Raw genomic sequence first — 25258 nt, forward strand, 5'->3', positions numbered from 1 at the left:
CACTTAGATTGAGGTATAAAGGTCAGCCATTTTGCTGCAATTACTTTAGTGCTTTGGATTTCTGGACAGAGACCAAGGAACAGACCTTACTGATTTGGGACAATATAGGAGCGGTATTTTTGGCTTCTGGCCAGAGCTTGGAAATTTGACTCATTGTTATTTGACTGTTTGTAAGTATAGTATGGGGGCTGCATGTGGTTCCAACCCTCAGTTCCAGCATTATGTGCAAAGGGCTCGCAGACGCTGTGTGAGAGGGGCAGCCATGCCTAGACACAGAGGGGCCATCAGGTGTCGGCAATGTAGGCCTTACCCACTCAGGGAATACCGGCAGCAGGTGTCCTATCTCACCATGACTGCTGCGCATTGTGTTAAGAGGCTGCGCTTCAGAAGGGAGGTGGTTGCAGAGATCTGCCAGCTGCTTCACAGAGATCTGCGTCCACAGCTGATGTGCAGGACGTCTCTGTCGGTGGAAGTGAAGGTCACGGTGGCTCTGAACTTTTATGCAAGCGGCTCCTTCCAAGCTGCTGCTGGGGACATAGCGAGCATCTCCCAGTTCGCCGTGCATCGCTGCATCCGGCAGGTCACCGATGCCCTTTTCGCAAGGAGACACCAATTCATCTCCTTCCCCATGACCCTAGAGGGGCAGGAGCAGCGTGCAGTCGGATCTGCCAGGATCGCCGACTTCCCCATGGTGCAGGGCACCATTGACTGCATGCATGTTGCTATGCGGGCACCTATCAACAATGCCGAAGATTACCGCATCCGGAAGGGCTACCATTCCTTCAATGTACAGCTGGTGTGTGACCACAGGCAGCGCATCCTAGCTGTCAATGCCCGCTTTCCAGGAAGCAGCCACGATGCATTTATCCTGCGCCAGACTACTGTGGCTGACATGTTCCAGGCACAGCCTCCCCCAAGGGGATGGCTTATCGGGAACAAGGGCTACCCTTTGTGTACATGGCTCATGACCCTGCTCCGCACGCCCAGGACCCCTGCTGAGGAGGCATACAACGAAAGCCATCAAGCCACAAGGAACATCATAGAGCAAACGATTGGCGTCCTCAAGCAACGGTTCCACTGCCTGGATCGTTCCGGCGGATCTCTACAGTATTCGCCGGATCGAGTCTCCCAGTTCGTCGTCGTTTGCTGCATGCTGCACAACCTGGCTATCCGCAGGACTCAGGCGCTGCCACCTCACGTTGGACCACCACCTCAGGAGGACGAGCAGGAGGACCATGAGGAAGAGGAGGAGGAGGAGTTCCTGCCCAGGAGGGAGCCACAGGTCCCAGGGCCGTCCGCCGGCGGCTTATTGAACGACACTTCTAGGCCCCCTGTCAGGGAATGGCTTGTGGCAATGAACGCACCTGAATGCAGCCGCTCCGCAAGCACTCAGCCGGTTAACGCAACAACCACTTGAAACATGACACATGGACAAGCTGAATAAATAAAAAGCTTTATTTAACGAACTCAGGGCCCTTCCCACATGAAACAGAGAAACAGACAAACCCCCAAAAAACAGTCAGAAACATATCTCACTCCCACAACCTGGGGAGGAATAACAAAACTTATCCATCCAATTGGCCTTCATCCTCGGCCTTACCAAGACAAACCCCCCCATACAGAACACAAACACCCCCATCTAAAAAAACATTTGCCATCATCTTCGGCCTTACCAAAATAAACCCCCCCCCCATACAGAACACAAACACCCCCATATAAAAAAAATTTGGCAACACACTCTACTTGGTGTGCCGAGAGGGCGAGTCCTTGTGCAGGCTTCTCCGGCCCCTGCCCGACCTGCTGCTCCACCTCAACCTGGGCCCTGTGGGTGTTGCAAGGCTGGGGGAAGGCTACTGAGGGGCACAAAGCGTGACGGCAGATGCCCTTGGGGCTCGGCCTAGACGAGGTCCGGCCCTGGAGGGGCCGGCTCCTGACTGCTGCAGCTGTGGCTGGGCAGCATCAGTCTCTCCAGCAGCTCGTCACAGCTTTGCTGGGGGAGTGGCAGTGGCGGCTGCAGCAATGGGGGCAAGCTGGCTGATGCCAGGCGCTCGCTGGTCGCCAGAGACACTGGCACTCGGCCGGGCTGGCACTGCAGCAAGCGCAGCAATCTGGTGAAGGCCAGACCGCTGTGCTGCAGCAGCACGGCGGGTGTCCTGGCGATGCGACCGTGACAAAGCGAGTGTGGCAGAAGTGAGTGCCCGTACTGTCCTGGTCTGTGCCCGCATCAGACCAGCCATTGTCTGCACGGCACCACTCATGAACTCTCGACTCGCGTCCTGTGCTGCCGCGAGTTGTTCGACACCCGTGGCCTGTGAGACCCCGAAATCGGCCACACTATGAGCTTGGGACTCAAGGCCTGAGGCAACTGTCCCACAACCCCCATGAACTAGTTGTGGCGCCGCTCCAAATCCATGGACATTTGATCAAGGAGGCGCACCTCCTGGGCGAGGATCGTCTCCGGACTGGAGGCCGGACTCTTCCTCTGGGGAGTAGGCCGCCGAGGTGGTTGACCCTTCCCGCGTGGCTGGACGCCACTGGGCCCAGCAACTGCCCTCCCCTGCAACACTTCCCCCCTCTGGGGAGAAGGCAGCCGTGCTGCCCGACCCTTCCCGCGTGGCTGCACGCCACTTTGCCCAGCAACTACCCTCCCCTGCAACACTTCCCCCCTCTGGGGAGAAGGCAGCCATGCTGCCCGACCCTTCCCGCGTGGCTGGACGCCACTGGGCACAGGAGCTACACCCCCCTGCAACACTTCCCCCTGGCTATCCTCCAGGCAAGACGTGTCCCCTCCATTGCCATCCCCTGGCGCAGATGAGGGTTCCCCCGATGTGCCGCCTTCCTCTTGGGCCTCGTCGTCCTCCTCTTCCGAGGGACTGACACTCGCGGCTTCAGGGACCTCTTCCTCACCAGCTGAAAGCAGGATGGCGCAAGAGTAGCTTTAGAGTGAGGACAGGGCATCAGCGAGGGAGGCATGAGTGGTGGCATTATGCGCATTGGTGGGACAGTAGCAAAGGATGTAGATCTGAAGCGCAAGGGGAACGAAAGAGGTCCAAACGGTCATGTCCTTACCATTGGGGCCCAGCACAGGGTCGGCATCTCCAATAGCAACGGGGCCAATCACCCGGGCACGCATGAGTCGAGCCACGCGTTCCTCCAGGTCACTGAGCTCCTGGAATTGGACACGGCCACCCCCGGTGACAATCCAGCTCTTCAAATTCTGCGGCAGCTTGGCCTGCAAGAGAAAGGACGGCCTCTAAGTACAGTGTGGTGCCCTGTTGTTGTGTGCACTGCCTCCCATTGTCGAATAGCTTGGCCAGTGTGGTGCCCTGTTGTTGTGTGCACTGCCTCCCATGGTCGAATAGCTTGGCCAGTGTGGTGCCCTGTTGTTTTGTGCCCTGCCTCCCATGGTCGAATAGCTTGGCCTGTGTGTCAAGTGCAGAAAGTGCTACTGATGATCATGCCAGTGCCATAGCTGCTGGAGGAGGGCTGGCCATTAGGCCTTTGAGGTCGCTTTGCCCATAATGTGAGGTGCACATGCAAGGATGAGGAGGACACTGGAAAGGGTACTCACCCTGACCAACCGAGTGAGGTCGTTGAACTTCTTGCGGCATTGGTCGCCTGTCCGGGGGACATCGCTGTTGGCTGTGACCCTCTGGGCGATTTCCCTCCAGGCTCTTCTGTACAGCCTCTTGGGAGCCTTGTTGCCACTGCCCGGGCACAAGATATCTCTTTTCTTCTCCAAACCCCGAAGCAGCACCCTCAAAGCATGCTCTGAGAAGCGCTGCGTTCGTTCACGGGCCTTCTGCATGGCTTCAGGCGCTATTTGGGTCCAGCAGCAGTGTTCAGGCCTAGCTGGAGGGCTGCAGTATCCAGGGCGTGGCAGCAGACCAAGTCGACCCTTCCCCCTTTAAGAGCTGGCCAGCGTCAGGGTGTCTGCTGTCAATCAAAACATGACCGCACCTGCGCTGCGCCCGGCCTCGGCGTTATCACTCTGCATCGCCGGCTTAGCACCTAAAGATAGGAGTGCAACGCCAGTTTCAGCGCTCGCCCAAACTCCTTGGCCAAAGCTACTGAATATCGGTGAAGTGGCCTCCACTTTCCGGCGGGCGCTAACTTTAGCGCCCGCCCGACTTTACCGCCCCAAAAGTGGCTATACTGAATTTCTAGGCCAATGTTTTGAGCTGTCCAAACCTGCACTGGACGTTTATGTAAATAGCGTGCCGATTGGAAATTTGAGAAAGATAATGGCTTAATTTTCATCTCTACTGCCTTGGCAGTAAACATCCATTGAAATAAATCAGGAAGATCAGGTGGGTTGTATAAGGGGCGTGCAAACCAGGCAGTAAAATTAATAATCTAAACCCACATCTCACTGCATCTGCCAACATCCATTCTGGCCATAACTTCGTAAGGGTAACATAGGGGCCTAGATATTCAGCCTGGACACTTTTGGGGCGCTAAAGTCGGGCGCTCGCTAAAATCAGCGCCCGCCGGAAAGTGTAGGCCACATCGCCGAAATTCAGTAGAGTTGGCCCTAAGTTTGGCCGAGCGCTGAAACTGGCATTGAAATGCTGTGTTCCGGCGCTAAGCCGGCGATGCGGCCTAATAACGCCGAAGCCGGGCGCAGCGCAGGTGCGGTCATGTTTTGATTGACAGCAGACACCCTGACGCCGGCCAGCTCTTAAAGGGGGAAGGGTCAACTTTGACTGCTGCCACGCCCTGCATACTGGAGCCCTGCAGCTAGGCCTCAGCACTACTGGTGTGCCAAATAGCGCCTGGAGCAATGGAGAGGGCCCGTGAGCGAGTGCAGCGCTTCTCAGAGCATGCTCTGAGTGTGCTCATTCATGGTGTGGAGAAGAGAAGAGAGATCCTGTGCCCAGACAGTGGCAGGAAGGCTCCCAGGAGCCAGTACAGGAGAGCCTGGGGCAAAATCGCCTGCAGGGTGTCATCCACCTTTGATATCCCCAGGAGTGCGGACCAATGCCGCAAGAAGTTCAACGACCTCACTCGGATGGTGAAGGTGAGTACCCTTTCCAGTGTCCCCCTCATCCTTGCATGTGCACCTCACATTATGGGCAAAGGGACCTCAAAGGCCTAATGGTCAGCCCTCCTCCCGCAGCAATGGCACTTGCATGTTCATCAATAGCACTTTCTGCACTTAACACACTGGCCAAGCTATTCGACCATGGGAGGCAGTGCACCCAGCAACAGGGCACCACACTGGCCAAGCTATTCCACCATGGGAGGCAGTGCACACAGCAACAGGGCACCACACTGGCCAAGCTATTCCACCATGGGAGGCAGTGCACCCAGCAACAGGGCACCACACCGGCCAAGCTATTCTACCATAGGAGGCAGTGCACACAGCGACAGGGCACCAGACTGTACTTAGAGGCCGTCCATTCTCTTGCAGGCCAAGCTGGCGAGCAATGTAAGGAGCCAGGCTGTCACTGGTGGAGGCCGTCCCAAGTACCAGGCGCTCACTGATCTGGAGGAGAGCGTGGCACGACTCATGCGTGGCCGGGTGACTGGCCCTGTCGCGATCGGCGAGGCGGACCCTGTACTGGTACCCACTGGTAAGGACATGACCGGTTGCACCTCTCTCATTGCCATCGTGCTTCAGATCTACATCCTTTCCCACTGGCCGACAAATGCGCATAATGCACCACTCAGGCCTCCCTCGCTGACGGCCTGTCCTCACTCTAAAGCTACTCTTGTGCCTTCCTGCTTTCAGCTGGTGAGGAGGAGGTGGTCCTTGAAGCGCAGAGAGCCAGGCCCTTGGAGGAGGAGGAAGTCGAGGACCAGGAGGAAGGCGGCACATTGGGGGAACCCTCCTCCGCACCAGGGGATGGCAATGGAGGGGAGACGTCTGTCCTGCAGGAGTACCAGGGGGAGGTGTTGGAGGGGAGGGCCGAAGCTGGTCCCAGTAGTGTGGACGCACGCGGGAAGGGTCCGGCAGCACGCCAGCCTTCTCCCCAGAGGGGAGAGGTGTTGGAGGGGAGGGCCGAAGCTGGTCCCAGTAGGGTGGACGCACGCGGGAAGGCTCCGGCAGCACGCCAGCCTTCTCCCCAGAGGGGAGAGGTGTTGGAGGGGAGGGCCGAAGCTGGTCCCAGTAGGGTGGACGCACGCGGGAAGGCTCCGGCAGCACACCAGCCTTCTGCCCAGAGGGGGGAGGTGTTGGAGGGGAGGGCAGAACCTGGCCCAAGTGGGGCGATGCACGCGGGAAGGGTCGGCCAGCTCGGCGGCCTTCTCCCCGGAGGGAGAGTCCACCCTCCAGTCCGGACACGGTCCTCGCCCAGGAGGTGCGCGTCCTCGATGAGATGTCGGCGGCGTCTGAGCGGCGCCACCAAGAGTTCATGGGGGTGGTCGAACAGATGCCTCACGCCATTGAGTCCCAGGCTCAGAGTGTGGTGGCTTTCGGGGAATCACAGGCCAGGGGGTTCGAACAACTCACGGCAGCGCACGACAGGGGTGTCCAGCAATTGGCCGCAGCACACGACAGGGGTGTGCAGCAACTCGCGGCAGCGCAGGACGCGGGTGTGCAGCAACTGGCGGCAGCGCAGGATGCGACTCGCGAGATGAGTAGTGCCTTCCAGACACTGGCAGATCTGATGCGGGCACATACCAGGGCAGTTCGGGCAGTCACTTCTGCCACACTCGCTGTGGCACGGAGGCATTGCCATGGCACCCGCTGCCCTGCTGCAGCACAGCGGTCTGGCCTCCCCCAGATTGCTGCGCTTGCTACACTGCCAGCCCGGCCGAGTGCCAGTGTCTCTGGCGAGCAGCGCGCACCTGCCATCAGCCAGCTTGCCCCCAATGGTGCTGCTGACACTGCCACTCCCCCAGCCAAGGTGCGACGAGCTGCTGCTAAGACTGGTGCTGCCCAGCCACAGCTGCAGCAGTCAGCAGGCGGCCCCTCCCGGGCCAGGCCTCATCTAGACCGACCCCCATGGGCATCTGCCGACACGCTTTGTGGCCCTCATGAGCCTTCCCCCAGCCTCGCCACACCCGCAGGGCCCAGGTTGAGGTGGAGCAGCAGGTCGGCCAGGGGCCGGAGAAGCCTGTCTAAGGACTCGCCCTCTCGGCACACCCATTAGAGTGTGGTGAGAGCGGTTTCTTTTATATTGGGGGGCTTGTGTTGTGGGGGGCATTATTTTGTTAAGGCCGAGGATCAAGGCATTTTTTGTTTTCATGGGGGTGTCTCTGTTGTGCGGGGGGGGCTTATTTTTTTAAGGCCGCTGTTGAAGGCCTTTTGGATGGGTAAGTTTTGTTAGTCCTCCCAAGGTTTTGGGAGTGACAGATGATTTTGACTGTTTTTTGGGGGTCTTGTCTGTTTTTCAGTTTCTTGTGGGAAGGGCCCTGAGTTTGTGAAATAAAGCTTTTGATTTATTCAGCATGTCCAGGTGTCATGTTTGAAGTGGTTGTTGCGTTAACCGGCTGAGGGCTTGTGGAGCGGATGCCTCAGGTGCGTTCATTGCCACAGGCCATTCCCTGACAGGGGGCCTAGAAGTGTCGATCAATAAGCCCCCGGCGGACGGCCCTTGGCCCTTGTCGCTCCCTCCTGGGCTTGTCCTCCTCCTCCTCCTCCTCCTGCTCGTCCTCCTGAAGTGGTGGTGCAATGCCAGGTGGCAGTGCCTGAGTCCTGCGGATAGCCAGGTTGTGCAGCTTGCAGCACACGACGACGAACTGCGAGACACTATCCGGCGAATACTGAAGAGATCCTGCGGAACAATCCAGGCAGCGGAACCGTTGCTTGAGGACGCCTATCGTTTGCTCGATGATGTTCCTTGTGGTTTGATGGCTTTCGTTGTATGCCTCCTCCGCTGGGGTCCTGGGCGCGCCGAGCGGTGTCATGAGCCATGCACACAAAGGGTAGCCCTTGTCCCCGATAAGCCATCCCCTTGGTGGAGGCTGTGCTTCGAACATGTCAGCCACAGTAGCCTGGCGCAGGATAAATGCATCGTGGCTGCTTCCTGGGAAGCGGGCATTGACATCTAGGATGCGCTGCCTGTGGTCACACACCAGCTGTACATTTAGGGAATTGTAGCCCTTCCGGTTGCGGTAATCATCGGCATTGTGGATAGGTGCCCGCATAGCCACATGCGTGCAGTCAATGGCGCCCTGCACCATGGGGAAGCCCGTGATCCTGCCAAATCCGACTGCACCCTGCTCCTGCCTCTGTCGGGTCAAGGGGAAGGAGATGAATTGGTGTCTCCTCGCGTAAAGTGCATCGGTGACCTGCCGGATGCAGCGATGCGCGGCGAACTGGGAGATGTTCACTATGTCTGCAGCAGCGGCTTGGAAGGAGCCGCTTGCATGAAAGTTCAGAGCCACCGTGACCTTCACTTCCACCGAGAGAGACGTCCTGCACATCAGCTGTGGATGCAGATCTGTGTGAAGCAGCTGGCAGATCTCTGCAACCACCTCCCTTCTGAAGCGCAGCCTCTTCACACAATGCGCTGCAGTCATGGTGAGATAGGACAACTGCTGCCGGTATTGCCTGAGTGGGTAAGGCCTACGTTGCCGACGCCTGATGGCCCCTCAGCGTCTAGGCATGGCTGGCCCTCTCTCACAGCGTCTGCGAGCCCTTCGCACATAATGCTGCAACTGAGGGTTGGCCCCCCATACAGCCCCCATAATAAAGTTGAGAACAGATAATTCACAATGAATCAAATGTCAAAGCACTGGCCAGAAGCCAAAAATACCTCTCCTATGTTGTCCCAAATTAGTAACCTCTGTCCCTTGGTCTCTGTCCAGAAATCCAAAGCAGTAAAGTCATTGCCACAGGGCCTCTTTTGCGTTCCACCTCACAGTCCTTAGCAGCGCCACGCCCACATTGGGCGGGCGCCACTGAATTTCCGGTTTGGGGCGCACAAACAGCGTTGCGCGACGATATGACATCATAAGCTGCGCGCGCACCTGAGCAGGCGCAAACACTTTGCGCCGGCGCTAAATGTCAACTGAATTTGGGCATCGGCGCAGATCAGACTGTGTTCAGGCGCTAATTGTTTAGCGCCGGAAATATAGCCCTTTTATGGCGTTAGCGGCTGGCGCAACCCACTGAATTTCTAGGCCATAGACTTAAGTTTCAATTTAATATTCAAGAAGTGGAGTCCAGTTCAGGTCAATCACACCTCATCAGATGTTCAGAGACGCTTAGTAAAAGTACGAGCAGGAAAACTGGCTTTCATTTCTCCCCTTAACCTAATTCGTACTCACTCAACCCCAACGCTGCCCAGGCTGTTTGTGAGATCCCGAGATGTACGGGATCACCTTCGAAATAAAATCACTCACTGAATCAAAATAATTGTACTTGATGCATTCTGAGACATTTATGAGAAACATGATGAGATGATTCACATTCACAAATGGTTCATTTTACTCCCACTGAGTTCATTTTAATCACCCTCTTTATAAACACCCCAGGGCTGATTCACCGAATGCACAAACAAGACCCGGGCCTAGAAATTCAGTTGCGTTCGCCAGCCGTTAACGCCATAAGAGGGGTAGATTTCCAGCGCTAGGCACTTAGCGCCCGGGCGCAGAATGAACTGCGCCTACGCCCAACTTCAGTTGTCATTTAGCGCCGGCGCAAAGTGTTTGCGCCCGCTCAGCTGCGCGTGCAGCTTATGACATCATTTTGTCATGCAACGCTGTTTGTGCGCCCCAAACCGGAAATTCAGTGGCGCCCGCCCAATGTGGGCGTGGCGCTGTTAAGAACTGTGAAGTGGAACGCAACAGAGGTCCTGCGGGCCTCGGGGAGCGCTAATTAAAGGGCACTTACACTGACCTATAAAGCCCAGCCATTTTGCTGCAATGACTTTAGTGCTTTGGATTTCTGGACAGAGACCAAGGAACAGAGCTTACTGATTTGGGACAACATAGGAGACGTATTTTTGGCTTCTGGCCAGAGCTTGGAAATTTGATTCATTGTGATTTCACTGTTTGCAAGTTTATTATGGGGGCTGTATGGTGTGGCAAACCTCAGTTGCAGCATTATGTGCGAAGGGCTCGCAGACGCTGTGTGAGAGGGCCAGCCATGCCTAGATGCAGAGGTGCCATCAGGCTTCGGCAACGTAGGCCTTACCCACTCAGGGAATACCGGCAGCAGGTGTCCTATCTCACCATGACTGCCGCGCAGTGTGTTAAGAGGCTGTGCTTCAGAAGGGAGGTGGTTGCAGAGATCTGCCAGCTGCTTCACCGAGATCTGCGTCCGCAGCTGATGTGCAGGACGTCTCTCTCGGTGGAAGTGAAGGTCATGGTGGCTCTGAACTTTTATGCAAGCGGCTCCTTCCAAGCCGCTGCTGGGGACATAGCGAACATCTCCCAGTTCGCCGCGCATCGCTGCATCCGGCAGGTCACGGATGCCCATTTCGCGAGGAGACACCAATTCATCTCCTTCCCCATGACCCTCGAGAGGCAGGAGCAGTGTGCAGTCGGATTTGGCAGGATCGTGGACTTCCCCATGGTGCAGGGCGCCATTGACTGCACGCACGTGGCTATGCGGGCACCTATCGACAAAGCTGAGGATTACCGCAACCGGAAGGGCTACCATTCCCTCAATGTACAGCTGGTGTGTGACCACAGGCAGCGCATCCTAGCTGTCAATGCCCGCTTTCCAGCAAGCAGCCACGATGCATTTATCCTGCACCCAGTCTCCCAGTTCGTCGTCGTTTGCTGCATGCTGCACAACCTGGCTATCCACAGGACTCAGGCACTGCCACCTGACGTAGCACCACCACCTCAGGAGGACACGCAGGAGGACCATGAGGAGGAGGAGGAGGAGGTGGAGTACCAGGCCAGGAGGGAGCCACAAGGTCCAAGGGCCATCCGCCGGCGGCTTATTGAACGACACTTCTAGGCCCCCTGTCAGGGAATGACTTGTGGCAATGAATGCACCTGAATGCAGCCGCTCCGCAAGACCTCAGCCGCTTAACGCAACAACCACTGGAATACATGACACCTGGACAAGCTAAATAAATAAAAAGCTTTATTTAACAAACTCAGGGCCCTTTCCACATGAAACAGAATAACAGACAACACCCCCCAAAAAACTGTGAAAAGAATATCTCACTCCCACAACCTGGGGAGGAATAACAAAACTTGCCAAGCCAATTGGCCTTCACCCTCGGCCTTACCAAAAGAAGCCCCCCCCACAACAGAACACAAACACCCCCATATAAAAAACCATTGGCCTTCATCCTCGGCCTTACCAAAAGAAGCCCCCCCACAACACAAACACCCCCCTATATAAAACACTGTTGGGGCCATACTCTACTGGGTGTGCCGAGAGGGCGAGTCCTTGTGCAGCCTTGTGCGGCCCCTGCCCGACCTGTTGCTCCGCGTCAACCTGGGCCCTGTGGGTGCTGCAAGGCTGTGGGAAGGCTCCTGAGGGGCAGAATGCGTGACGGCAGATGCCCTTGGGGGTCGGCCTAGACGAGGTCCGGCCCTGGAGGGGCCGGCTGCTGACTGCTGCAGCTGTGGCTGTGCAGCATCAGTCTCTGCAGCAGCTCATCACAACTTGGCTGGGGGAGTTGCAGAGGCGGCTGCAGCAATGGGGGCAAGCTGGCTGTTGGCACGCGCTCGCTGTTCGCCAGAGACACTGGCACTCGGCCGGGCTGGCAGTGCAGCAAGCGCAGCAATCTGGTGGAGGCCAGACTGCTGTGCTGCAGCAGGGCGGCGGGTGCCCTGGCAATGCTTCCGTGACACAGCGAGTGTGGCAGAAGTGAGTGCCCGAACTGCCCTGGTCCGTGCCCGCATCAGATCAGTGAGTGTCTGCACGGCACCAATCATGAACTCGCGACTCACGTCCTGTGCTGCCGCGAGTTGGTGGACACCCCTGTCCTGTGCTGCCGCGAGTTGGTGGACACCCCTGTCCTGTGCTGCCGTGAGTTGCTCAACAACCCTGTCCTGTGCTGCCGCAAGTTGGTCAACACCCCTGGCGTGTGCTGCCATGAGTTGCTCAACACCCCTGGCCTGTGATTCCCCGAAAGCGGCCACACTATGAGCCAGGGACTCAATGGCCTGAGGCAACTGTCCCACAATCCCCATGAACTCCTTGTGGCGCTGCTCTGAATCGGCCGACATTTGATCAAGGAGGCGCACCTCCTGGGCGAGGTCCGTCTCCGGACTGGAGGCCGGACTCTCCCTCTGGGGAGAAGGCCGCCGAGCTGGCAGACCCTTCCCACGTGCCTGGACGGCACTGGGCCCAGGAGCTACACCCCCCTGCAACACTTCCCCCGGCTCTCCTCCAGGCAAGACGTGTCCCCTCCATTGCCATCCCCTGGCGCAGATGATGCTTCCCCCGATGTGCCGCCTTCCTGTTGGTCCTCGTCGTGCTCCTCTTCCGAGGGTCTGGCACTCTCTGCTTCAGGGACCTCCTCCTCACCAGCTGAAAGCAGGAAGGCACAAGAGTAGCTTTACAGTGAGGACAGGGCGTCAGCGAGGGAGGCATGAGTGGTGGCATTCAGCGCATTGGTCAGACAGTGGCAAAGGATGTAGATCTGATGCGCTAGGGGAACGAGAGAGGTCCAAACGGTCATGTCCTTACCATTGGGTTGCAGCACAGGGTCGCCATCTCCAATGGCAACAGGGCCAACCACCCGGCCACGCATGAGTCGAGCCACGCTCTCCTCCAGCTCACTGAGCTCCTGGAACTGGGCACGGCCTCCCCCAGTGACATTCTGGCTCTTCAAATTCCGGGCCATCTTGGCCTGCAAGAGAAAGGACGGCCTCTAAGTACATTGTGGTGGACTGTTTTTGTGTGCACTGCCTCCCATGGTGGAATAGCTTGGCCAGTGTGGTGGCCTGTTGTTGTGTGCACTGCCTCCCATGGTGGAATAGCTTGGCCAGTGTGGTGCCCTGTTGTTGTGTGCACTGCCTCCCATGGTGTAATAGCTTGGCCAGTGTGGTGGCCTGTTGTTGTGTGCACTGCCTCCCATGGTGGAATAGCTTGGCCAGTGTGGTGCCCTATTGTTGTGTGCACTGCCTCCCATGGTGGAATTGCTTGGCCAGTGTGGTTCCCTGTTGTTGTGTGCACTGCCTCCCATGGTCGAATAGCTTGGCCAGTGTGTTAAGTGCAGAAAGTGCTATTGAGGATCATGCCAGTGCCATAGCTGCGGGAGGAGGGCTGGCCATTAGGCCTTTGAGGTCCCTTTGCCCATAATGTGAGGTGCACATGCAAGGATGAGGAGGACACTGGAAAGGGTACTCAGCCTGACCATCCGAGTGAGGTCGTTGTACTTCTTGCGGCATTGGTCACCAGTCCTGGGGACATCGCTGTTGACTGACACCCTGTGGGCGATTTTCTTCCAGGCTCTCCTGTACTGCCTCCTGGGAGCCTTCTTGCCACTGTCCGGCACAAGATCTCTTTGTACCTTTCCAACCCCCTAACCAGCACCCTCAAAGCTTGCTGGGAGAAGCGCTGCGCTCGTTCACGGGCCTTCTCCATGGCTTCAGGCGCTATTTGGGTCCACCAGCAGTGTTCAGGCCTAGCTGCAGGGCTCCACTATCCAGGGCATGGCTGCAGACAAAGTCGACCCTTCCCCCTTTAAGAGCTGGCCGGCGTCAGGATGTCTGCTGTCAATCAAAACATGACCGCACCTGCGCTGTGCCCGGCCTCGGCATTATCAGTCCACACCGCCGGCTTAGCGCCTGAAGATAGGAGTGCAACGCCAGTTTCAGCGCTCGCCCAAACTCTTGGCCAGATCTACTGAATTTCGGCGAAGTGACCTGCAGTTTCCGGCGGGCGCTAACTTTAGCGACCGCCCGACTTTACCACCCCAAAAGCGGCTATACTGAATTTCTAGGCCCCAGAGTCTAAGCCGTTAATTTAAAATTCTTACTGGGGGTTCCCAGGCTGTGATTTCCATCCATTAAAATAGTGGATAAAGAATCAGGAGTTGATGGTGGGTTTTACAATCTGTGCTCCTGGGCAGTGCTCAGAGCACCAAAGTGGTAATTCTCCATTAAACAGACCAAGAGGGTCCCAGGTTCAAGCCCTGGGGTCTGGGCTGAGTTATCTAGTCTCAGTAGGAGCAGCAGTAGAGGGGCTGCAATCAGCCAATGTACAATGGCCGGCCAGGACTCACAGGAAAGGCTCAACCTGAATACTGGCCAACAGAATGAGACATGGAACAGTAATGTTCACTCACTGACCATAAACCCAGTCAGGGAGTTGAAAGGATTGGAGAAATTTAGCTAAGAGGAAAGATTGGATAGACAGGGGTTGTTTTCTTTGGAGCAGAGGAGGCTGAGGGGAGACCTTATTGAGTTGTTTAAGATTATGAGAGGCCTAGATAGAGTTGACAGGAATGACCTATTTCCCTTTGCAGACAGATCAACATCCATCGGGCATAGATTAAAGTAAATGGTAGGAGGTTTAGAGGGGAGTTGAGGGGAAATGTCTTCACCCAGAAGGTGTTTGGGATCGGTAACTCACTGTGTGGCAGAGTGGTAAAGGCAGAAACCCTCAACACATTTAAAAAGTGTTTGGATGTGCACTTGAAGTGACATAACCTACAGGGCTATGGACCAAGAGCTGGAAAGTGGGATTAGGCTGGATAGCTCTTTGTAAGCCAACGCGGACACAATGGGCCGAAATGGCATCCTTCCCTGGGAAAATTTCTAAGATTCTATGATTAGGGTGAGGAAATATTTTTTCAAATTTTCTTTTTTACCTGCTTACTAGAATTCATGGCCAGAGTATGTGACTGCTCATTGACAGAGCCCCGAATCCGCCATCTTATTATTGAACTTGATGTGATGAGATGGATGTTCTGCTGTGGATGGCATTTACCAACAGACGGCAGCATTGAAACTGTCACAACTCACCAGGGCCATCGTTAGGCCCCACGGCGAGTTCTGCGACAGATACTGAGAATCAGCTCTGGGCAGTTATTGGGACTGGGGAAATTTGGAAGGAAGGGATATCAAAATCAACACCCAAATTTTTTACAAATAAATTAGGAAAAAGAGGATAGTCAAGAACAATGTGGGCCCCGTGAAAACGGATAACCATGATAATTGTAAAAGAAAATCAGTAAATAGCGGACATGTTGAATAATTACTTTGTATCAGCATTTACAGTTGAGGATGAGGATAGCATGCCGGACATTGCAAGGAAATTAATATTGAACCAGGGACGGAGACTCACCAAAATTAACATAAGCAAAATAACAGTAATGAAAAAAATAACGGAACCAGAGAGTGACAAATCCCCAGGACCAGGTGTTTTCATCTCAGGGTTCTAAGGGAAGCAGGTGAGAACATTGCAGATGCCCGATCTTTAATTTCCAACGTTCTCTCGATTCGGGAACCGTTCCTTTCGATTGGAAAATTGTGCATGGCACTTCGCAAAAGGTAAGAGATGGTAACTAAAGACTTATAGACCGGTTAGTCTAACATCTGGTGTCAGAAAATTGCTAGAGTCTATAACTAAGGATTGAGTGACTGAACACCTTGAAAATGTTCAGCTGATCAGAGAGAGCCAGCATGGATTTCTAAAGGTTTGATCTAGCCTGAGGAACATGATTGATTTTTTTGCAGATATGGTGGTTGACTGAGAAATGTCCATGAATGTTATTTACATGGACTTCCTGAAGGCATTTGATAAAGTCCCTCATAAGTGACTGTTAGCTAAAATTGAAGCTCATGGAATTGAAGGCTAATTATGGACCTGGTTAGGAAATTAGCTGAGCGGTGAAAGAAACAGTGTAGGGATAATGGGCAGGTGCTCTAATTGGCAGGATGTGAACAGTGGTGTCCTGTAAGATCTGTGTTGGGACCTTAACTATTTACAATAATTATTAACGATTTAGATGATGGGATATGAAGCCACATATCCAAGTTCGCCGATGGCACAAAGATAGGCGGCATTATAAGCAGTGTAGATGGAAGGATAACATTACAAAGAGATATTAATACATTAACTGAATGGGCATAACTGGTAAATGGATTTCCACGTAGGCAAATGTGAGGTCATTCACTTTGGAATTGAAAAGGATGGGACAGAGTACTTTCTAAAGTGTGAAAAGCTAGAAACAGTGGAGGTCCAAGCAGACTTGGGGCCCATGTACATAGATCATCAACATTTCATGGACAGATGCAGAAAATAAGTTAGAAGACTAATGGAATGCTGGCCTTTATATGTAGATGAATTTAATAAATGAGGTTAGAAGTTATGCACCAGCTATACAATGCCCTGGTTAGACCACATCTAGAGTACTGTGAGCGGTTCTGAGCACCACACCGTATGAAGTTTATGGACCATTGGGTGAGTGCAGTGCAAATTTACCAGAATGGTACCTGGACTCGAAGGGTGAAATTACGAGGCGAAATTACACAAACTAGGGTTTTATTCACTGGAATTTAGAAGGTTAAGAAATTATTTGTTCGAGTTTTCAAGATATTGAGGGGAACTGAGAGGGTCAATGGAGAGTAGTTATTTCAGTTGGTTTGGGCATTCTAGTACTAGGGGGCAAAATCGACAAATTAGAGCCAGGCCTTTCAGGAGTCAGGTTCGGAAATACTTCTACACACAATGGATGGTTGAAATTTGGAACTCTCTCCCGCAAAGGACAATTGATGCGAAGTCAATAGATAATTTGAAATCGCAGATTGATAGATTTTTGTTAACCAAAGGTATTAAGAGATATGGCCAAAGGCAGGTATATTGAGTTACGTCAAAGATCAGCCATGATGTGGCAGAACAGAGTCAAGGGGCTAAATGGTCTACTCCTGTTCCTGATCCTATGTTCCTATGGGGAATCATGGTTTAAATTTAGTGCTGTTATTTTAATTTTATTAAATTAAGCATCTGAGCAAAGTGATATTTAATCACATTCTTTAACACATCTCTGAATTTAGTCTGGGCCACTGCATAAATAACCGTGTTGGTGCAGGATCTCAAACGCTGGATCATAGTAGGTCTGATTGGACAACGTTCCTGGGAGGACTGGAGGTAGATAAACAATGGCAAACATTTAAAGATAGAATGACAAAATTGCAAAAATTGTTTATACCAATCTGGCATAAAAGGAAATCTAAAAAGGTGACTCAACCGTGGATAACAGGGGAAATTAGAGACAGCATAAAATCCAAAGATAGGGCGTATAAAATAGCCAAAAAAAGCGCCAGAGCGGAAGATTGGGAGCAGTTTAAGATAGAGCAAAGGAGGGCAAAGGGCATAATCAAGAGGGGCAAAATAGCTTACGAAAACAAGCTGGCGGAAAATATAAAAACTAACTCCAAAAGCTTTTATAAGTATATCAAAAGGAAAAGACTGGTGAAAACCAAAGTTGGTCCATTGCAGTCAGATACGGGGGAATATATAATGGGAAATAAGGAAATGGCAGATCAACTAAATGCATACTTTGGGTCAGTCTTTACGAAGGAAGACACAAAAAACCTCCCTGGGATATCGGGAAAAATAGGGACATTGGCAAAGGAGGAACTGACGCAAATCAATATCTCTAAGGATATGGTGTTAAGGAAGCTAAAGGGATTGAAGGTGGACAAATCCCCAGGGCCTGATAACATGCATCCTAGGGTACTGAAGGAGGTGGCCCTAGAGATAGCGGATGCACTAAGGATGATTTTTCAGAATTCATTAGACTCGGGAACAGTGCCGATGGATTGGAGGGTAGCTAACGTTACCCCACTATTCAAAAAGGGGGGTAGGGAAAAAGCAGGTAATTACAGACCTGTAAGCCTTACATCAGTTGTGGGCAAAATGCTGGAGTCCATCATTAAGGATGAAATAGCGGAGCACTTAGCAAATGGGGACAGGATAGGACAGAGTCAACATGGATTTACAAAGGGTAAATCGTGCTTGACTAATCTATTGGAATTTTTTGAGGGAGTAACTGGTAGAATAGATGGGGGAGAGCCAGTAGATGTGGTGTACCTGGACTTCCAAAAGGCCTTCGATAAGGTCCCACATAAAAGATTAGCATGGAAAATTGAGGCTCATGGGATAAAGGGGAAAGTTTTGGCGTGGATAGGGAACTGGCTGTCAGATAGAAAACAGAGAGTTGGAATAAACGGCTCATTTTCTGAATGGCAGGCAGTAACAAGTGGGGTACCACAGGGATCTGTCCTGGGCCCCCAGCTGTTCACAATTTACATTAATGACCTGGATCAGGGAGTCGGATGCAGCATTTCCAAATTTGCAGATGACACTAAACTAGGAGGGGGGGTGGGCTCAGAGGAAGAGACCAGGAAGCTCCAGAGCGATTTGGACAGACTGGGCGATTGGGCGGATAAATGGCAGATGCACTATAATGTGGACAAGTGCGAAGTTATCCACCTTGGGTGCAGGAACGGGAGGGCAAATTATTATTTAAATGGCAATAGATTGGGAGAGGGGGAAGTACAGAGAGACCTGGGTGTTCTTGTACACCAGTCACTGAAGGCGAGCATGCAGGTGCAACAGGCGGTCAAGAAGGCAAACGGTATGCTGGCCTTCATAGCAAAAGGGTTAGAATACAGGAACAGGGATACCTTGCTGCAGCTGTACAGGGCACTGGTGAGACCACACCTCGAGTACTGTGTACAGTTTTGGTCGCCTCATCTGAGGAAGGATGTTCTTGCCATGGAGTGGGTGCAGCGGCGATTCACCAGGCTGATACCAGGAATGGCGGGAATGACCTATGAGGAGAGACTATGTAGTTTAGGGATGTACACACTGGAGTTTAGAAGATTGAGAGGGGACCTCATAGAAGTGTATAAAATTCTGACAGGTCTAGACAGACTGGATGCAGAAGGAATGTTTCCCTTGGCGGTTGAGAACAGAACTAGAGGACATAATTTAAGGATAAGGGCTAAACCATTTAGGACAGAGATGAGGGGGAATTTCTTCACTCAGAGAGTGGTGAACCTGTGGAACTCATTGCCACAGAGGGCAGTGTACGCCAGCTCATTAAATATATTTAAGAGGGAATTAGATATATTTCTACGGGCAAAAGGGGTTAAGGGTTACGGAGAGAAGGCGGGGACGGGATACTGAATTAAAGGATCAGCCATGATCTCATCGAATGGCGGAGCAGGCACGAAGGGCCGAATGGCCTACTCCTGCTCCTATCTTCTATGTATCTATGTATCTATATATCCGCTGTGTTCCATGACGGTATAAGGATCAGCGTAATCTGTTCGGAAGAAATGAGTATCTGTCATTTGTACACATATTTCAAAGAGGAAATTTACCATCCATAGCAGGATAAAACTGCCTGAAATTGCGAGTAGTAAGATGATGGATTTCCTTCGGCTGTCCATCTCTGGATCATTGTGACTCTCACCCTCCTTGCTCCCTCGGAGTCCCCTCCTGACTCTACTGGCCTTTACAATGTGCCTGATGGTCAGAGCGTTGAGAAGTGCAATCAACAGGAATGGAACGAAAGGGGTTAAAACATTGCGCAACCACAAGTAAGCCACCCAAATGGGCATGGTGTAGACGGCATATTTTGCAACACAGAACCATAGTATGTTATCAATTATTTCACCAGACTCCTTTACAAAGTAAAGTGGAATGTTTAGTAGAAAGCTCAACCCACACACCGTTATTATAATCACAGCCGCAGTTCTTTCAGTGCAATATTTTACTCTCAGCTTCTGGTAACAAATGGCAATGAATCGATCAAACGTGAAAGCGACTGTAAACCAGACAGAGCAATCAATGGCAGCAAATGCCAAGCTGATATTGATACTGCAGATGAGAATATAATTCAGGACTGTATGGGGGAAATAAATATCTTTAATCTCATACAGAATTACATCGAACATCAGGACCAGTAGATCTGCTGCTGCCATGGCCACCAGGTATCGAGTGATACATGTGGAGAGACCGCACTTTGTACGGGAGAGAATCACAATTGCAAATAAATTCGCTGCAATGAAAGAGGGAAAATAAATTAATCATTATAGTCATAACAAAATGGCCGACAGGTAATGACAGTTTATCAAATTTCAGCACATACTTTCAACTCATGCTCTCTCTCCGAATCTGTATTTCGATATCTGTCACTGATTCTGACTAACCCTCTGTTTTGCTCACGATCTGCCTTGCTCCTGCATCTCTCTCTATGTCTCAGTTTGTTTCTGTGTCGCTCTAATCAGCTCTCTCTCTCTCTCTCTTTCTTTAGCTGGGATATTTCTATCAGGTATTTTAGGCCAGAATGGCAATGAGGGACGGTTGAATGTACAGCATTGACCAGAAGTGCACTCTTAACACCCAGGTCTACTCACTAGCACAGCTTGAACTGCGGATTGGGACGGGTTTAGAAGAAGGCAAAGGGGTATAATTCAAATTACAGGGATGGGAACATTAAAAGGGAGTGTCAGAATAGGGCCCAAATATTCTGAGATTCTTTGGAGAGTCTCTCAACGCATCTCAACCGGTTATCCATCTTGGCCAGGATGATGGAATAGTGGACTGAGAAGAAACAGGCAACTAAGTAAATAAAGGAACCCAGAGGTTCAGCGATAAGTTGGCAGACAGCGAGACGTGGCAAAAGGGAGAAAACAATAATTCAATGGCGAAAGCACAGTCACCTTCACTGTGTTTATTTTAATTGATTCGTGGGATGTGCGCATCGTTGGCAAGGCCAGCATTTATTTCCCATCCCTAGTTGCCCTCAGTGACTTGCTAGACCGCTTCAGAGGGCAGTTGGTGAGGGACATGAGTCATGTATAGGCCAGATGGGTAATGATGGCAGGTTCCTTCTCTAAAGGATATTAGTGAATCAGTTGGCTCTTTATGATACCTGGTCAATGCTTGAATGCTACATTTATTTTTACTTCCAGGTATTTTTTTAATTAAATTCACATTCTCAATCAACTCACGTTTCTGGGTCATTGATCCATGTCTCTGGATTCCTAATACAGGAGCAAAAACAAAGTCCTTTGAAGCAAGTGGGAAAATAATCCAGCGAGTTTTCAAACAAGCTGTCAGCTTGCGAGCCCCTGTTTTACACCTGGCGATCACAATTCAGTTTACACTTAGTCTCTCTGACTTTCCTTTTCTGCCTTTTTTCTTTACTAACTTTTTATATTTCTCACACTGTCACTCTCTATGTTTCTCTCTCTCTCTCTCTCTTCCTGCCAATTTATTCTGTTCTGTCTCTGTGGGTGAAATTGGTCTCGGGCGGAAGTTCAAAACTAGCGATAGTGAATTGGCAGCAGATTCATACTGCGCCTGAATTAATTTTCATTTTCTTTCAATGGGAACAAATTGGTAGCGTAGTAAAACGGGTTTGGATCCGCTATGAGCCTGTCTCGAGCTGCTGCCGAAGATTTATTGCACTCGCAGTACTGCGAGACTTTGGTGATAGTGTTTATAATTCTTTGTGCTGAAACTAGCAGACAATTGTAATTTCACTGGGAATTTCTGTGAAGTTATTGCATTAAGGTTTCTGTAGAAGGTGGTGACATTTAACTGATCTCAGTACAAACAAGCTATGAAAACAAACAGATCACAGAATCATCAAGAGCAGTGATACAGGTAAACCCCGAGTGACATTGACAACTGATGGTAATGACTTACCAGGAACACCAAACACTGCGAGAATCGGGTAGTAAACCGCTTCAAACTGGGCAAGGATTGGTCTACCCATCTCTTTGAGTCACACAACGCCGGTGCTGGAGGTAATAGCTCAGTTTGACAAGAAGATAAAGCCGCTTCAATCCAATCCTTTATTTATACCTGAGAGAAATCTCAAAGGAGATAATTAGGTTACACAATGACTGACATTACTTACGGTCTTTTAAACAAAGAGATCAGGCAGCTGCTTTTACTCCAATGATTCTTGGCTAATGGAGGGTGGAACTCCTGATCAGTGAAACACTCTGATGAACTTTAACCTATTTGCCCTACATTCCTGTGTGCACTTACTTTACAGAGGTGTTAACCCATTAACGCACACATAACTGTGAAAGTAAATTTGCCACTTGTTTGTCGTCAAATAACTATTAACTTTGGCTGACAGCACTTACTTGTTACAGATTGATATTTGCTCTCCTTAACGAGCCCACATTTCAGGGTTGGTTCAATGTTGTCCTGTTTTCTGGTTCCAGAAGATGTCACACGACCAATCTAATCGACCCATGTCCTCCACTTATGTCCTTCCACTCCAGCTATTGCATTCCTTGGTGAGAATTAGGGCAGAATATTGGTTTCTCTTATATCTCTACGATGCTGTCTTCCTCTGGAAGATTATTTCCTTGTCCAATTAATGATTCCTTTCCTTTAACTAATATTTTGTTTTTTTAATCTGTTCCTAAGAAACTTTACTATTTACCTGCCAGTCTTCCATCAGAACTCATATTACAGTTCTAACCTTTTTTTCTGGTCTGTTTTTTCTCAGTTTGATTTCCATTTATATTCGAAATGTCACATGCTTTTTTAACTCATTTTATTTTTTATTTCACTACACATTCTAGGAATTCCAGCTTTTGGTGAGTTATCTTTACTTGTGGGAATATGTCTAGGATGTAGATTAATATTCCACAGTTTGAATGATGCCCACTGTCTCTGCATTGCTTTATTGTAAAGCTTTCATTCCCATTTTCTTGTATAGTCCCGAACACCTCCATCACCATCCCTGTGTATGTCCTGTCCCACCGGCAGGACAGACCTAGCAGGGGTGACGGCACAGTGGTATGCAGTCGGGAATAAGTGGCCCTGGGCCTCCACAACTTTGACTCCGGACCCCATGAAGTCTCATGGTTCAAGGGCAAGCATGGGCCAGGAAACCACCTGCTGATTACGAACTATCGCCCTCCCATAGCTGATGAATCAGTACTCCACCATGTTAAACACCACTTCGAAGAAGCACTGAGAGTAGCAAGGACACAGAATGTCCTCTGGTTAGGGCACTTCAATGTTCATCACCAAGAGTGGCTCAGTAGCACCACTACTGACTGAGCTGGCGGAGTCCTGAAGGACATAACTGCCAGTCTGGTCCTGCGACAGGTGGTAACAGAACCAACACGAGGAAATACCTACTTGATCTCGTCCGCACCAATCTACCTGTTGCACATGCATCTGTCCATTACAGTATTGATAGCAGTGACCACCTCACAGTCATTGTGGTGACAAAGTCCCGTCTTCACACTGAGAACACCCTCCATTGTGTTGTGTGGCACTACCACCGTGCTAAATGGGATAGATTCAGAACATATCTAGCAGCTCAAAACTGGGCATCCATGAGGCTCTGTGGGCCATCAGCAGCATTAGAAATGTATTACAATCTGCATTCTCATGGCCCAGCACACCCTAATCTCTAGCATTACCATCAAGAATGAGGACCAAACATGATTCATTATAGCAGAGGCCCTGACCATCATTTTCCAATCCTCTCTGGCTTCAGGTGTGGTACCGGACGACTGGCGGACTGCTAATATGGCAACCTTTTTTAAAAAGGGAGAAAAGCATAGCACGACTAATTACAGGCCAGTCAGCCTAACCTCGGTAGTGGGAAAATTATAGGAAATAATTCTGAAGGACAGGATAAATAATCATTTAGACAGACACGGATTAATCAAGGGTTGTATGCACGAATTTGTTAAGGGAAGGTCGTGTCTGACAAACTTGATTGAATTTTTTGAGGAGGCAACAAGGAGGGTAGAAGAGGGTAGTGCATTTGATGTAGCGTATATCGACTTTAGCAAGGCTTTTCATAAGGCTCCACATGGCAGAATGATCACGAAGTTAATAGCCAGGGCAAAATGTCAAGTTGGATTCAAAACTGGCACGAAGGCAGGAAGCAGAGAGTAATGGTTGATGGGTTTTTTGTGAAGGCTGTTTCCAGGTCATTCTGCAGGGATCAGCGTTTGGTCCCTTGCTTTTAGTGGTATATGCTAATGATCTAGACTTGAATTATAGGGGGTATGATTAAGAAGTTTGCAGATGATACTAAAATCGGCTGTGTGATTGATATTAAAGAAAGAAGCTGTAGAATGCAGGAAGATATCAATAAATTGGTCAGGTGGGCAGAACAGTGGCAAATGCATTTCAATCCAGAGAAATGGGAGTAATGCATTTGGGGAGGGCTAACAATGAAAGGGAATACACATTAAATGGTAGGATACTGAGCAGTGTAGAGGATCAAGGGACATAGGAGTGCATGTACACAGATCCCTGAAGTTAGCAGGCCAGGTAGATAAGGTGGTTAAAAAAGTATACGGAATGCTTCCCTTTATTAGCTGTGCATTGAATACAAGAGCAGGGGGGGTTATGCTTCAACTGTGAATAACACGAGTTAGGCCTCAGCTTGCGTGCTGCGTGCAGTTCTGGTCACCACATTGCAGAAAAGATGTGACTGCACTAGAGAGTGTACAGAGATTTACAAGGATGTTGCCAGGAGTAGAGAATCTTAGCTATGAGGAAAGACTTGATAGGCTGGATATGCTTTCATTGGAACAGAGGAGTCTGAGGGGAGTAACATTGTAGATAAGTGCAGGAGTAGACCATTCGGCCCCTCGAGCCCGCTCCATCATTTAATGAGATCATGACTGATCATCCAAATTCAGTACCCTGTCCCTGCTTTCTCCCCAAATCCCTTGATCACTTTAGCCTGAAGAAATATATCCAGCTACTTCTTGAATATATTTAATGAATTGGCCTCAACTGCCCTGTATGGCAGAGAAGTCCACTGGCTCAAAACACCCTGGTGAAGAAATTTCTCCTCATCTCAGTTCTAAATGGCTTACCCCTTAACCTTAGACTGTGACCCCTGGCTCTTGACTCCCCTTTCATCGGGAACATCGTTCCTGCATCTAGTCTGTCTAGTCCTGTTAGAATTGTATAAATTTCAATGAGATCCCCTCTAATTCTTCTAAACTCTAGCGAATATAAGCCTAATCGAACCAATCTCTCCTCATACGTCATTCCTGCAATCCCAGGTATCAGTCTGATGAATCTTCGCTGCACTCTCTCCATGGCAAGAACATCCTTACTCAGAAAAGGCTTCCAAAACTGCACACAATACTCAAGGTGTGGTCGCACCATGGCACTGTACAACTGCAGCAAGACATCCTTGCTCCTGTACTAAAATCCTCTCGCAATGAAGGCCAACATACCATTTGCCTTCTTAACCGCCTGCTGCACCAGCATGCTTACCTTCAGTGACTGGTGCTCAAGGACACCCAGGCCTCGTTGCACTTCCCATTATACCAATCTATTGTCGTTCAGATAATAATCTCTCTTCCTGTATTTGCTACAAAAGCGCATAACCTTGCATTTATCCACATTTTATTGCATTTG

At 50.9% G+C, this 25258-nt stretch overlaps 1 protein-coding gene and 1 pseudogene across 1 annotated transcript; both read right to left on the reverse strand.

The window, feature by feature from the left end:
• Nucleotides 1-25258, reverse strand: part of LOC147095627 (zinc-binding protein A33-like) — a 327589-nt pseudogene that overhangs the window by 149628 nt on the left and 152703 nt on the right.
• Nucleotides 16790-19809, reverse strand: LOC147095629 (uncharacterized). Its single transcript, XM_085974165.1, has 2 exons — nucleotides 19106-19809; nucleotides 16790-16922 (listed from the first exon to the last, which is right to left on the reverse strand). Exons 1-2 carry the CDS (start codon nucleotides 19804-19806, stop codon nucleotides 16790-16792), a joined length of 834 nt encoding a protein of 277 aa, XP_085830291.1. The 5' UTR covers nucleotides 19807-19809.

This window comes from Somniosus microcephalus, unplaced genomic scaffold (assembly GCF_052327205.1).
Source record: "Somniosus microcephalus isolate GS21.2 unplaced genomic scaffold, FLI_Smic_1.0 unresolved_chr1, whole genome shotgun sequence".
NCBI classification, from domain to species: domain Eukaryota; kingdom Metazoa; phylum Chordata; class Chondrichthyes; order Squaliformes; family Somniosidae; genus Somniosus; species Somniosus microcephalus.